The 14,936-nt window shown below is 49.4% G+C and overlaps 1 protein-coding gene across 5 annotated transcripts in view; it reads left to right on the forward strand.

Moving 5' to 3' along the window:
- Nucleotides 1-14,936, forward strand: part of GAS7 (growth arrest specific 7) — a 200,515-nt gene that overhangs the window by 90,859 nt on the left and 94,720 nt on the right. Inside the window, exon 1 of one of the 5 annotated variants that reach the window (XM_045984790.1) lies at nt 13,288-13,497. The exons of the other annotated variants lie outside the window; for them this stretch is intronic. Within the exon in view, the coding sequence (XP_045840746.1) occupies nt 13,495-13,497 (3 nt within the window). The 5' untranslated portion in view covers nt 13,288-13,494. Of the gene's footprint in view, nt 1-13,287; nt 13,498-14,936 lie in introns of those variants that run through there. 5 annotated transcript variants of the gene reach the window in all.

The raw sequence follows: 14,936 nt of genomic DNA on the forward strand, positions 1-14,936 counted from the left end.
ATAAACAGAGTAGGACAGCCTTTCAGCATCTCTCCTGCCCCAGAAATCTTGTCCCATGCTTCCCTTCCAAGGAAAGTGAGATACAGGCTGGGGCGCCTGGCCCTGGGGTGAGAGGAAATTGGCCACACATTTGCAGCCCTTGGAATCCCCGGATCCTGGTGTCCTGCTGCACCCAGCAAGCAGGAGGTGTTGCGGTAAGACGTCTCCACAAAGGGATGGTTAGCGTAGGGTAGCAGCAACTAATTCGTACTCTCAGTCTAGGACGGTAGCATTCAATTCTCTAAAAATCAGGGAGCCCTCTCTGGAAACAACTGCCTATGCAGATACCAGCAATTTCATAAAAAGCTGCGCCCTGGAGGCCAACAGGCAGAATCAAGGACTGTAGGAGGCTTTGTTATTGTTTTTGCCCATGGTTTCATTTCAGAGTTGTTGAGTCGGTTTGCCAACATGTAAAAATCATCAAATTTCACGTTAGAAGTTAAGATGCCCAGTGCTTCTTGCATAAATAAATAAAGTGTAGTTTTGGTGACATCAAGCCTTAGCATCTTGCACGGCAACAACACACTGATGCTGAGGGTGACTTTTCCAGTTTGCCGTACTCCCCACTCATCTCACCAGCACCGAGACCACTAATGGAACAGTGGCCATCATTCCTTTTTTTTTTTTTTTTTTTACATTGGGGTCACACTGGTATATAACATTAATAAGTGCTGGGTGTCACATGTTCTACTTTGATAAGTGTACTACAAGGTGATCACCCCCAAAAGTCTATCTATCACCAAACAAATGACTCCTCTACCCATTTTGTCCCCTGCCCCCTACCTTCTGGTCAACATCAGTGGGTTTTCTGTATCTGTGATTGCACATATCAGGGAAATCCTGTGGTGTTTGTCTTTCTCCCTCTGCCTCATTCCACTTAGCATGATATGCCTCTAGGTCTGTTAGTTCTGCTCTGTTCTTTATTATTTCTTCCCTTTTGCTAACATTAGGCCTCGTTTGTTCTTCTTTTTCTAGTTCCTTTAAGCATAATGTTGGATTGTTTGAGATTTTTCTTATTAACTGAGTGGGTCTGGATCACTATGAATTTTCCCCTTAGAACTGCTTTTGCTGCATCCCGTGGATTTCGTTACATTGTGTTTCTGATTTTTTTTTCTGTCTTTAGGCATTATTTGATTTCTTCTTTACTTCTCTGATGACCCACTGGTTGGGGAAATCCCCACATTTTTGTGGTTTTTCCAGTTTTCTCCTTGTAATTGATTTTTCGCTTCACACTGTTGTGGTTGGACAGGACGCTTAATAGGATTTCTGTCTTCTTGAATTTTTTGAGATTTGTTTCATGGCCTAATGTTTGATCTCTCCTGGAATATGTTCCATGTGCACTTGAGAAGAATGTGTGCTCTGTTGCCTTTGGATGGAATGTTTTGCGTATCTACAGCTCAGAGCATGAATAGAGTGCCTACACCTGTTATTGCCATGTTCGGTCCTTTGAAGACCAAGAGGGGAAGAAAGGCAGGGATCCCTGGCCAAAGAAAAGGAGTTGAGGGTTTCATCCCACACCACTCCTGGTAGAGTCCCAAGCATGCTTCGAGGGCTGCAGGAGATTTTCCGTTTGTGGGATCCCAACACATCCTAATCACTTTCTGTCTGTCCATTAGCTATTTAGCACTTCTGTCTGTGGGTCTTATCAGTGCAGCAGTAGTGAGCATACCCCAGTGCCTTTGACCATCCTAGAGAAAAAGATAGTCATTGGGCTCTCTTATGGGAGAAGGGCTGTGTGACCTTAGCAGACAAGGCAGTGGATTGAATGATGTTGAGAGAGATCAGGTTGGCTGCTTAAGCATATCAGAGGTAACCAGGTATTCATGGGCTGGGAGTCCTTGGGTGAAAATAATATACTAGTTCTTTAAAAAGTTTGGGTAAGAGCCAACCACATGTGTACATTTCACATCAAGCACTGGTCGCTTTCATCATAGGTGATCACCTCTGGCCTCTGCCCACTTTCTCTCTGGCTAAAAAACTTCAGACACATTTGTAGACAATTTAGGTGACAGAGAGAGTGAGTCTTTCCGGAATGTATTTACTTGGAGGGCCCTAGGCCCATGAGATTCAGAGACCCAGGCAAGTTACTGATGACCCTTCCCCAAGCCTGTCTGGTTCATTTGTGGTTTGGGAACCCCTGATAGGATTTCAGTATGGAAGTAGGGCTCCATGCCCTTGGTGGAGCCCAGTGCAGGGCTTGAACTCATGACCCTGAGATCAAGACCTGAGATGAGATCAAGAGTCAGACGCTTAACCACTCAGGTACCCCTGGCTCTACCTTTTTGTCTCCTACTCTTCCTATACCCTTCCCATGGGTGGCCAGATGACACCAGGAAGATAAGACACCCACTATCTGCGGGGAAACTGACAAATCCTGCTCAGAGACCTGGGGGCTCTCCATCAATTCCACATATGGTCATTGGGTGTGTTTTCTGTGTTTGCATACACATTTGAGTAGGACACTCTTACTGCTCTTGGGGAGTGAGGACCACTCATTGTAGGCCAGGAAAACAAGAGCAGCCATGGGGGTAGGAGTGGACTGGGTCACACGGGAGGGAAAGTGGGGCTAGGGGCAGGGGTTGTATCTCCTGGGGGCCACAAGTAGTGAGGTGCAGGGCCCACCAGACAAAGCAAGGCGGGGCCCCATCCCAGCTGGAGCTTTGAACCTAGGTCAAACTTCCATGTTGCCTCGGCTCCTTCCTGTGGATGGGCAGGGGCTGCCCGCTTGCATGGAAAGCTGCTCACAGTGACTCAGTTTGTGGTGCTCAGTCAATATCTCTCTTGGATGTCATTCACCCTGGCTGCTGATCAGGGCTCCTCTCTGTGGAGATGTTTATCTTGGTACTTCCCTTCCTTCCTCCAGCTCCTCTCCCTCCAGTTAGCTCACAAGGCTATCAGCCATCACCTTCTACCAAGGGAAGCTGGTGGTGAGGGGCTTGGCCAGTCTTGGCCTCCCTCAACCATAACTTCTCACTGGGGCATTTTGCCCTTGGAGAGAGGATTCTTGGCCACTGCAGAGGAGCCTTGGGTGTGTGTGTGGGGGGGGGTGGCCTGTGGGGAGTGGGGGATTTGCATTGTTCTTGGAGCCAGGACACTGAACTCAAACTGGTTCTGTGTCTTGTGAGTCGTAAGACCTTGGGGACGACCTCCCATTTACTCAGTTCTGGAAGGAAACTAAGAATATGTCTCTCCAGCGTTCTCGTGAGGGTCAACTAGGCTAAGCTATGAGATGTATAAGTCACCAGCTTTCCAGAGACCCCAGTGGACATGACATGGGCTTGGCTCCCTGGATTTTACTGTTCCCTTCTGGTAGTCCTCTAAACTCTCATCTTGTCCACTGAGTATAGGAATTCCATTTCATATGCCATCCCTCTCGCTCCTTTGGTGAGCTTGGTCTGTGTCGGGAAGGTTAGAAGGTGTCTGTCTACACAGATGAGCCCAGGCTGTTGGGAAAACCCAGTTGGTGCCATGGGAGTGGCTCAGCACTATGACCTTAGTTGTTGAAGACTTTCCCTCAAGGTTGCTCAGTGACTTAATGGGGATGGGAAGGTATGGGGCAAAGCTAACATTTATGGAATGGTTTTGACCCTCGGGGTTTTGCAAGAATTTTGTGAAGGAGATGGTGGTATTTCCATTTTTGCATGCAGGAAAGAGAAAAGATGAGTTTCCAGAGAGGTTGAAGTGACTGGCCTGAGGTTACATGGCTGGAAAGCCGCGGAAGGTATACTTGAACTTCCTCTGTGCCTGGCTGAAGGTTAGAAGCTGGGGTTGGGGACAAGCCAGTGGATGCCTGTGGCTGGTTTCTGGGGGTTGCATCTGCTATTTATCCTTGCCCAGAGCCCCAACACATCCATGCGGACCTTGTTTTGGGAATCCCTGTTGCAGAGTGGGGTTGTGGTTTCTATAAGTTTCTGGAATCTTCCAGACCTCCTCACTGGAATGGGGCTTTGCATTTCAATGAGTGGAAAAAGAGGCCTAAGAGGAGTTGGCAAAAGGAAAATCAAGTGCGTTTATTCACTCCCCTTGTGTGCACAGATGTTTCCTCTCTGGGCCCCCTCCCTACACAGGGGGCTCACTGGCCACAAACAGATGGGAAGTGGCTCGTGGTTGAGCAGAGAGCTGGACTTACTGGTCTTTCTGTTGGGGTCAGCTTGGGAGCCTGCCAGGGGGGCTTTGGCTCTTGCCGTGCTGTGTGACCAGAACTAATCCTCTAGCCATGTCAGCAACATCAGCACCAAGACTTACAGTGGCCGGAGAGCAAAAGGAGGGGGCTCTGTGCTGGACTGTGGGAGACGTGGCACCCAGTCCCCATCTGTCTCTGGGCTCAGTTTCCCAATCTATAAAATGGCAGCATGGGGTCAAATGATCTCTGGGGTCCCTTCCATCTCTAATTTTGGTGTCCAACTTGTATTGGACCAGAAAGTTCCTTACTATTGCCCATTTCATCTTAATTCCTTTTCTTAAAAATAAAGCCCTCCAAGTCTCCTTTACCATATGAAAGCTAGTATGATGAACCCTTCATTTTACGGGATGGTAAAGGGAGATATCAAGGGGGATTTTATTAACAAATATTCTCTAAATATTTTAAATAGGGCTGTATTCATATGTTAGTTCATAATGGAATAAAGATTTTTTTTTATGCATAAAAATTGGGGCACCCGGGGCGCCTGGGTGGCTCAGTGGTTTAAGCCTCTGCCTTCGGCTCAGGTCATGATCTCAGGGTCCTGGGATCGAGCCCCGCATCGGGCTCTCTGCTCAGTGGGGAGTCCGTTTCTCCCTCTCTCTCTGCCTGCCTCTCTGCCTACTTGTGATCTCTCTCTGTCAAATAAATAAATAAAATATAAAAAAAAAAAATTGGGGCACCCTGGATGGCTCAGTCAGTTAAGCATCTGACTTGATTTTGGCTCAGGTCATGATCTCAGGGTCGTGAGATTGAGCCCCGTGTTGGGCTCCGTGCTGTGTGTGGAACCTGCTTGAGATTCTCTCTCTCCCTCTCCTTCTGCCCCCCTCCCCTCAAAAAAAGCATCAAAATGAATATGCTCATTATAGAAAATGGAAAAAATACAGAAAAGCAGAAATAAAAGAGATTCTGCATTCTTTTCATCCCCCCCCCCCCTTTTTGGCTGTATATATTTGTCTACATAATTGGGATCATATGGTATATTTTAGAATTGGATATGCTGATTTGGGAGGAAGGCAGTGTTTTCCCGATTGTAAAAGTGATTTTAAAAACACGTTTAATGGTTGGGTTATGGACACTGGGGAGGGTATGTGCTATGGTGAGTGCTGTGAAGTGTGTAAGTCTGACGATTCACAGACCTGTACCCCCTGGGGCAAATAATACATTTTATGTTAATAAAAATTTAAAAAAAAAGAAAAAATTTTGACTTGTACAATTAAAAATAACCATTTTTAATGTGATAAAATGAAAACAATTAAAGCAGCCGGAGAAATCCCAGAATATAAAGATGACCTGCGTTCCCATTTTCCTGTGTTTCCTCAGTGTTTCATTGGGGGTGGGGGTGGGGGAAGGGGTGTGGGGCGTATCCTTTTCCACCTTCCACACTGCGGTGGGGACTCTGATTTTTAAAGTGGGAGCGGCTCTTAGGTGATACAGAAGGGGGTCTTGGTGACAGAGAGCTGTTGCGTAGCTGATTGGGATCTCTGGATCTGGGGAGGAGCGAAGGCTTGGTTCACTGGGCTTCACCCCCGAGCTGGGAAGTCCATTGGCTGCATTCCTGAGCTGGGCATCTACACTGAGTAAGAAATGCCTCGCAGATGTGTTTATATGGCGACTCCCCATTGACCTCAGTCTCATGTTGATCTCTCTTTCTCAGTGCCTGGAGAGCATGCGGGTGGTTTCTTCACCTGTGTGTTTAGAAAACCCTTCCTGTCTCTTTCATTTTTAATACACCTTGACTGGATGCGTATGTCTTGAATCTCAGAAGTTTGGAACAAAAACTCATATTCAAAGCTCCGTTTGGTCTACCCTTCAGCAAATGCTTATCGAACTCCCATAGTGATGAACGAGACGTTGACTGTGCCCCACGAAGCTTTGACTTGGGTGGGATATGTCTTCTGCACTTTCTAGCACTTTCCGAAGGCTGATGCTAGCCCCTTGGTGAGTCCTGGCCTTACGGAGCTTTGATTCCCATGGGAAGTGCTCGTAGTAGGAGCAGAAGAAAAGTCTGAGGAAAAATGGATTTTCCAGGCAACGTTTCTCTTTGCCTTTTTTTAAAAAAAGATTTTATTTATTTATTTGACAGAGAGGGAGAGAGATCACAAGTAGGCAGAGAGGCAGGCAGAGAGAGGGGGAAGCAAGCTCCCTGCTGAGTAGAGAGCCCAATGCTGGGCTCGATCCCAGGACCCCGAGATCATGGCCTGAGCCGAAGGCAGAGGCTTACCCCTCTGAGCCACCCAAACACCCCTCTCTTTGCCTCTTGTTGGGCATGATTTTTAAAATTCTTTTTTGTTATTTTTGCAGTTGATTATTGATTCTCATGTACATGGTCTGGTCTTTTCTAATGGAACCCTTCTCAAACACGCATTACTTTTTCATTTCCTTGCCTTTTTTTTTTTCTTTTAAACCTTTGCAGTTTGGGGAGATCCTTTGAAGTGTAGCCAGCATTTTATTGATTTAACTTTTTCTTTTTTAATTTTTATTTACCCACAACCACTAATGTGGATTCAAGTGAGCCATTTTTGTACAATACTAACCTCATCTGTTTTTGCCTTTGTGTCATCCTTCTTATTTTGGCTGTCTTTTTCCACAATGATTTTCTGTTCCTCTTTTAAAGAGGACTTCTTGCTTTCTAGCTGTTTCCTGACGTTGTCTTCTGAATTGCCTTCTGAGAGACACTCTTGCCTTAAGCCCTTCACATGGTGCTTCCTCAGCCTTTCCCCGAGTTCCCGTGCCCCTCTTTCTTCCTTCCCCAACAAGGCAGTGTCTGTGTAGACGTTGCATGTACTGTTGGATGGAATATATACCGTGTGTCGTTGGCCTTGGCACCGTGTCCACTTGGGGAAGTTTGAATCCCCTTCACAGTTGCTGACCTGCAGGGTCCACACACCCAGGACTGTCCCATGGTGCTCACCATGGGAAGTCCTGTTTCTCCCTTGACTGCTCTTCTGGGCCTCCCGCAGTGACTCGGGCACACATGGGCGACATCGCTCCTGCAGTTGTGGGTATGTGATCAATGGAGAAATCAAGCTTGGTTTTCTAGGTTTCAGAAAAGAAACTCCCTAGACCATTTCACAGCTGCTCTTTGGTAATTTTCCACATAGCCTGAAACTGTGTTTCTTCAAGTGGGCCGGAGTTATCTCTAAGGACATTGTAAGATCCTCATAGACCGTGTCATGATGATGGTTTTTAAGTTATGTTTTATGTAAGTGTGCAATAGGGAGGACGACCAACCACGTCGAATCCATTTTTCACAGCTATTCCTGCTTAGGGTCAGGCTAAATTCAAGCTCATTAGAAGACAGCTAAAAAAAAATTCTGGGTAAATGTTAGGGCAGCTGATACGTAGCAATGGCAGAGTTGGGACGGGGGTACGTGAATGGCTGGCATTGGGGAGATGTTGTATCAAGGCCTCCCTTGGATCTGGAACCAAATCTGTTAAAGTAGGTGCTGTTTTGGTAAGTCCACTTGGTCTTGGAAGTCTTTTATGGAGTGGGACACGTCGAACCTTATGAGGGTCCTCGGACCCACTCATGCTGAGGGCAGGAAGCTAGCTGCCAGGCCCCTCTTAGGAGCCATCTATGGGGCCAGTGGGCATGGGCCAGCCCCTGCCTACTCACCACTCTGTCCTCTCTCTCCGCTCTCTTCTATAATGACACCTGTCTCTTTATCTTCCCTCCCACCCCTGTGTGTCCTCGGGCTCCCCAGCTCCATATGTGCTTAGGACCAGATTTCCACGCCCACCTCACTCCTCTGCTCCTCTTTCTGGGATTGATAGGAGGCATATCCTCTCTGTCATTGGTGAGGGTCTTCTTCTCTCTCTCATGGATACCACTACCTGTTCTACGATCCCGTCCTCCTTTGCTTTCTGGAACTCATTCCCAGAACTTGTGTCCATTCCTTGCCCATCATGGAGGCAGCCCCCAAGTGTGCGGCATGGGGCTGCATTGAGGGGAGAAGGACAGAGACCTGGTTCTTGCCTTTGAGGGTCTTGGAGAGGGGCCAAGGGGTGCTGCATGCACTCATGTTGGGGAGCTTATGGGAGGGAGAGATTGGGTCCAAGAAGTGCTGGGGGAAAGTAAGCGCATGTCTTGAGGCTCAGCTATCCATGCTTTCTTCATAAACTGAGTCCACCTGTAGGACTGCAGTCCCGTCTCTGGGCAGATACGCCAGCTGGGGTAGCTGAGATGCTCCAGCTCCATGTGTCAAGGGCCACATGCAGTCCAGCTGTACCCTGATCAGGCACTTGAAACTTGAGTATGGAGGCTGTGAGCTCTACCGTATATCCCCACACTGACTTCTACCATGGCCGGATCTCCCTGAGTACTGGGTCCAGCTTCTCTCGTCCCCTTTAGGATCACCTTTTACTTTCTCCCGCTCCCCCAATGTCTGCTTCATCACCAAGGCGTATTCTGCTTCTCCCTTACTGTCCCTCCATTCCGATCAGGCCCTCCCTCTTCATCCCTGCTGTCAGGCAAATGCTGTATCTTCTGAGACGCCTTCTCTGACTGCCTCAGCCGAACACAATCTCGCCCTTCTCTGGATTCTGAAAGCTCTCATTGTCTGCCGACTTATCGCTTGGCACTTACGATAGACTCCCTTGTGTGGTTATTTCTGCTTTTTCCCTTGTGTCTGTGCCTTATCTTCCAAACTGTAGAAGCCAAGTCCCCTTTGTGTTGCACTTGCCTACATCTTTCACAGCATTTGGGAAGAGGTTGCTGGTGACCATGAGTTGTTTGATTGATCCCATAGTAGAGGGGCTGCCTGTAAGGGAGTTGGGACCCTTTGAGACCCTGTCCCCCAGAGACTGCACAGTCTGGTGAATAATTTTTCCCTTCATGACTATGAAGCATGTAGGAAAAGTGAGTCATCACCATACCCCGTCTTTCTTATTAATTATCGTTATATGACAACACGACTCATGGTACCGAGGACAAGGGCCCACAGCAAACGTGGCCTCTTTTCGTTGGCAGTTTTCAACTCAATGAGACAATAATAGCAAGAAGGTTGGGTGCATTGGACTCCATGAAACCCGGGGAAAATGGAACTCTGGGGAAATGATTGTCAGTCTTTTGTGTGTGTGTGTTTGGATTATGTGTTTCCTACTGTTCCTCGTTGTCCATGTGACCCAAGGTGTAGGAACCTACCCGTTTGCAGAGGCCAAAAGGACAGCAGTTTGTGCTGGTTTTGGTGCCAGCTCAAATGACCGAAGACGATCCATAAATCAAAACTCAAGGGACCTCTGGTTTGAGATGCTGGGATTGCCACAAACCATAAACCCCTGAGAATGTCTTTATGAGTTTCACACATCCCGAGATACTTGTGTTGGTGATTCCTAAAGGATAAAACATTTGCAGGCCTCTAGTTTGTTCTGCTTAGCTCAGGTCAGAGCAGATTAGCCTTCTGGTTCATGAAGGCCCAGAAAGGTCTCTTGCCTTTGGCTGGAGGCCATCCTGGGAACCATGATGACAGTCTTGTGTGTTGCCTATAGGGGTGCGTGATTGTCTGTGATTTTATCTATTCATGTGTGGGATGCAGTGTCAGAGTGGTGTCAGGGCTGAGTAGCCTATAAACTGTCCCCTCTTTGCTGCCAGAAAACCAGCAAGTTATGGGCTGTGAGAACGCCCATGGGGATTTTAAGTTCATGAAACCTGAAGGACCCAGGGTGAAGGTCTTGGCTGCCCAGGATGCAGATGGAGTTTCCCTTTACCCTCTTGTGGGTGGGAGCCCTTTTCCAGGAGCAGAGAGGTCCCCGTGCCTCTGTCTGGGCCTTCCACTGGCAGGGCCGGTGACCTCCAAGGTCAGGATGTGGTCACCACCAGATCCCACATCCCACCCCACCAGGGGAAGAGGCCGGGAACTCAGCCCCCGGAGGACTCCTCACCTCTCACTTTACAAATACAGATCTAAGGCTTGGATTTCTCTTGTGCTTCGGAAGAGAGAGAGAAAGGAGAGGTGGGATCCCATAACCAGTTTTCTCCCGGACATTGGATCTTTTCAGTGCCCTGGTGTTGGGATGATTTCTCCAACATCGGAAAGCATAACATTCGTGGTGTTTCCTCCCCCATTCAAAACCCATCAGTGTTTTCTGGCTTATAGAAAGGTGACTGATTTCTTAACCTCGGTGCTGTCATGGTCTCCTACAATGGGACTCCATCTGTAACTATTCCTTCTGTCACCTTCTGTGGCCTTGAATCCTAGGCCCTTGAACCCTTGAATTCCTGAGGGAAGTGATCCTCACGCCTACCCACACGACTTTCTCCCTGGGCCTTTGCTCCTTTGGCCATGTCGGGCCCAGAGTATTATCCCCTTAGCTCGTTCCTCCTTCTCACCCTTCGTGATCCATCCCGAAAGCCTCTGTTTACTCCTCTGTTAAATGGGGACAATACTAGAAACCACCTCATTGGGTTTCTGGGTGAGTTACGTGATACAAGACATGGGACGTGCTTAGGACAGCGTCTGGCCCAAAGTGAGAGTTCAAGAGAGCTCATTGTCACCCCTGCAGCTGATCAGAGCCTGATAAGCAGAGGGGAAGTAGAATCCCTTGAGCAGCCCACTCCAGGCTTTGAGAAGGAAGAGATGAGCTCTGGGTCTGGGGGTGGAAGGAAAAAGACCAGAAAGGTGGGAGTGGATATGTCCAGACAGAGGCATGTTGCTATTGGCCCTCTGAGTGTGTGCCCCATCATCAGACAAGCCTGTGGTTGACATTAGGATACTGGCTGTGCTGCCTCAGTTTCCCCAAGACTGAACACCAAATGGACCACCAGCAAGCCGTCTGGGCTGCCCAGACTTGTCTTCTCATTGGTTTCACCACTAGGTGGGGGAGACTTCTCTCTGGGTGCATGCATTGCCTTCCCTAGAGGTTCTGTCCCTGAGTATCTCATGATGTGGCTTATGTCACACTGGCCAGGGGCCCTTGATCTAAACTATCTCTGTGGGTCCCAGATGTGTTGTGTATGTTAAAACAGATATGACATAAAATCTACCATTTTAACCATTTTTAAGCGTATAAGTTAAGTGGTATCAAATGTCTTCACAATGTTGAGCAGCCATCACCATCCGCCTCCAGACTTTGTCATCTTGCTGACAGACACTCTGTCTCCATTAAACGTTAACGCCCCACCCCCCACCCCCGTCTTCCCCTGGCCCTTGGCGATCACCATTCTATTTTTTGGTCTCTATGAATTTATTCTATTCTTGGCCCCCTCCTAAAGTAGGATCCCACAGTATCTGCCTTGTCGTGACTGGGTTATCTTGCTTTGCCTGAAGTCTTTACGTTCATCTCCACCGTTGCCTGGGTCCAAATTTCCTTTCTGAGGTTGAACACCATGCTGCTGTGTATATATACACCATATTTTGTTTATCCACTCATCCATGAATGGACGCACTTGGGTTGTTTCCATTCTCGGACTGTCAGGAAGAGTCCTACAGCACACCAGTGTAGAGAGTGGAGTCCCTGGTTTCCGTTCTCTTGGGTGTATACCCAGAAGTGGAATTGCTGGAGCCCATGCTAACCCTGTGTGCAACTCTTTGAGGAGCCGCCATATTGTTTTTCATGGCATCTGCCCCTTCTTATATTCCCGCCAGGAAGGGCTCCGGTTTGTCCACATCTGCACCAGTGCCTGTTCTTCTACTTGTTTGTTCATAGCGGCCATCCTCATGGGTGGGTAGTGACTCCTTATTGGGGTTTTAACGTCCTTATTGGGGTTTATGCATTTGTGCATTTCCCTAGTGATGAGTGAGCACCATTCCCTGTGCTCGTTGGCCATTTGTGTATCTTCTTGGGAGAAATGCCCTTGGCCCATTTGTGTGTGTGTGTCCAGGGAAACTTCACCTCCGACTCTTTAATCGTAACAAAAATAACTGGCAGTATTGGGTACTTTGTTCCCCTTTGCTCTCTGCTCAGGGTTTATGTGGATTTCCCCCCTTAATCCTCCCAACAACCTTTTGAGAAAGGCACTGCCAATCATCTCCTTTTACACTTGAAGAAATCCGAAGCTTCGAGGCCCCGCGCTAAGCATCACAGCTGATAGGCAGTGAACCCACAAGGGCACTAGAGCCCGCTGACTCTGTCCGCAGAGGGTTGTTCTGATTTCCTAGCCCACCCCAAGGATCAGGCACTGAACCCTCTATAAATACAGTTTATCCATACATTTGAGAGAATGCTGTTTATAAGAAATCATCCAGACCTTTCGACTTTGCGGTCCCTTGGGAAAACCATATTTACTTTGATATCAAGGCTCGTTTCCTAGAATCACCACAGTTTACACTGAAAGCAGACACAGAAATGTGTGGATTTGAAGTGCTTAACCCTTCAGCTCCTCCAAAAAGCTGTCTGAGTGGAGTGATCTGAGATATTCATGCAGGATCCAAGTCTCTTGCTTGAACTCATTTAGTTGATGGACGCCATATTGTGCTCACATCCTCCACTTGCAACTGAGAGCTTTGGGATCCTAAACCCTTTTTTCTTTGAGATGCATGGCATTGCCCCCCTGGTCACCCACCGTCTGTCCAGGTTTGGAGGTGGCGAGGGCAGAGCAAAGGCAGGGAATGGGAATGCTCATCTTGCCCCCCAGGGGCCACCAGCTTTTCGGCCCTGGCTGGGTCTAACACAGTGGTTCTTGGGGGAGCATTTCCCATTCTTTGTAGGTTGGCTTTTATCTGGCCTTGGGTTCACACAGCTGGGGCTGGGGCTGGGGCCGAGGCCAGAGCCGTGACTTCGGGTTGGGAAGAAGTTGGCGGAACATTCCCCAGCAGGGCTGGGGCAGGCCCAGGGAGTCCCGCCTAAAATATAGTGGACAAAGGAGCTCTTGTCCCCAGGCCTGGGGGTGGGAGGCATCTGGTCAGTGACACAAGCTTGGCCATTGTATGTCGTGACCTCGGCCAACTTTTTTTTTAGCTGAGAAAGGGGAAAAAGAGAGAGAGTGAAAAAAAATAATTAAAAAAAAAAGCCTCCAGAAACTTCGCAACTGGAAAGTCCAGAATGCGTGGTTGATTTCCTCACAGGACCCGGAGCAGATTTGGAAGGAACTGTGCAACGTAGTGTGTTCTTTGTGAAAGAACAGCGGGGTGCAAAGCCACAGGAACGCCCTCCGGGGTGTCCCCGGCACTGACCCTTGGCACGGTTGCTTGCTTGCATCAGGCCCATTTCCCGCAGAGGGTGCCATGGAGAGGAAGCTGGCAGGGGCCTGGCCCTGGGTCTGGGGACTCCACGCAGGACCCAGGACTGCCCTCTGAGTTATCAGCAGCCCAACAAGGAAGACTGGCTCTTCTCTGATGGTAAGAATCCATCCGACCAGCTCAGCTTTTGCTTGGTGTTTCTGAATGAACGTGGATATTTTAGAAAACGGTTCTGAGGACCTCTGAGATGGGAGCTTAGAAGCCCTGGGGGGCCCAGTGTGCTGGGGCGGGGGAGGGTTCCCGTAAGGCTTGAGTTGGGAGAAAAGAGGACTTGAGTGAGATCGGGAAGGGGGGAGGAACGAGATGCGATGTGGAGGGAGAGGGGGGCAGCTCCCCAGTCAACTGGGCAGCGGTTCCGGGGAGGCTTGTGACCCTGTGGTGGCGTGGCTTGTGGGGGCAGGAGGCCACGTCTCACCTCCCTCACTTCTCCCGAATCTGAAGCTTCGTTCTTCCTGCCTACCCACCTGCCATCTACGTGGCCTGGTTCTCACCGGGACTGTCTAAAGGGAAAGCCTGTTGGGGGTCCCCCCCGTGTAGTCAGGTTTCTGCCCACGTCTCTACCGTGGTTGCAGGCTGAGCTGGGCGCTTCTGTCTGGTTTGGGTGGCAGGGGTGGGCTTTGATTATGGGTGCTCTCCTAAAATCTAAGAGTAGGATAGCCTTCTTTTGCCCACCCTCCTGCCTCTGGAAGTTAGACACCCTCCTTTTTTGGAAAGTGGGACCTTCCATCAGCCAAGGCTCTAGGGACCACACTCTGGAGGCTCTGGGCAACCCAGGGGGGTCCAGTTCATATGGGAAGGCTCGTGTGTGTGCACGTAGCCTTCTTCCAGGGTGCCCACTGACTGGGTCAGACAGCATCTCTGATTTTGGTGTGGCTTCTGATGGAGGCCTGAGCCTGTGCCGGGAAGAGGGAGACGGTGCTTATCACCCAGGGGCACCTGGAAAGTTCATAGGAGGGCTTCTCGGAGGTTAAAGCGGATCTGAGTTGCCCCGGGACCGTCAGAATACGGAGCCTGGTGCTCAGGTAGAACCTGGGACTCTGCATTTCTAGCCAGAGGACAGCCCTGCGGCAGGTGCAGGGTCTGCACTCGGGGGAGGATGGTGTGTAAAGTGCCCAATCAGTCACATTCTGATGGATTGCCGGTGAGCACTTGTGGGTTCTGGTGGGTCTGGCCTGGGCTGTGGGCAGTGGCAGGGAGGTTCCTGGAGAAGAAGGGATCAGCCCAGAAGACGTCCCCAGAGGGGCATTCAGGGAGTGGGGTGAGAGGCTGGGGAAGCCTCTTGGTGGAGACAGAGGTGTGCCCGGGCTGAGGGAGAGTGTGTGTTCAGGTCCTAATGTGCGTGCCTGAACAGCTTATCTGCTGGCGGGCTTGGAACAAACCTGTGTTGCCAGGGGCACCTGGGTGGCTCCGTAGGTTAAGGTCATGATCTTGGGGTCATGATCTCGGGGTCCTGGGATCCAGCCCCTCATTGTGCTCCCTGCTCAGCAGGGAGCCTGCTTCTCCGTCTGCCCCTCCCCCTGCTCATGCTCTCTTTCCAT

The sequence above is a fragment of the Meles meles genome, chromosome 18 (assembly GCF_922984935.1).
Source record: "Meles meles chromosome 18, mMelMel3.1 paternal haplotype, whole genome shotgun sequence".
NCBI classification, from domain to species: domain Eukaryota; kingdom Metazoa; phylum Chordata; class Mammalia; order Carnivora; family Mustelidae; genus Meles; species Meles meles.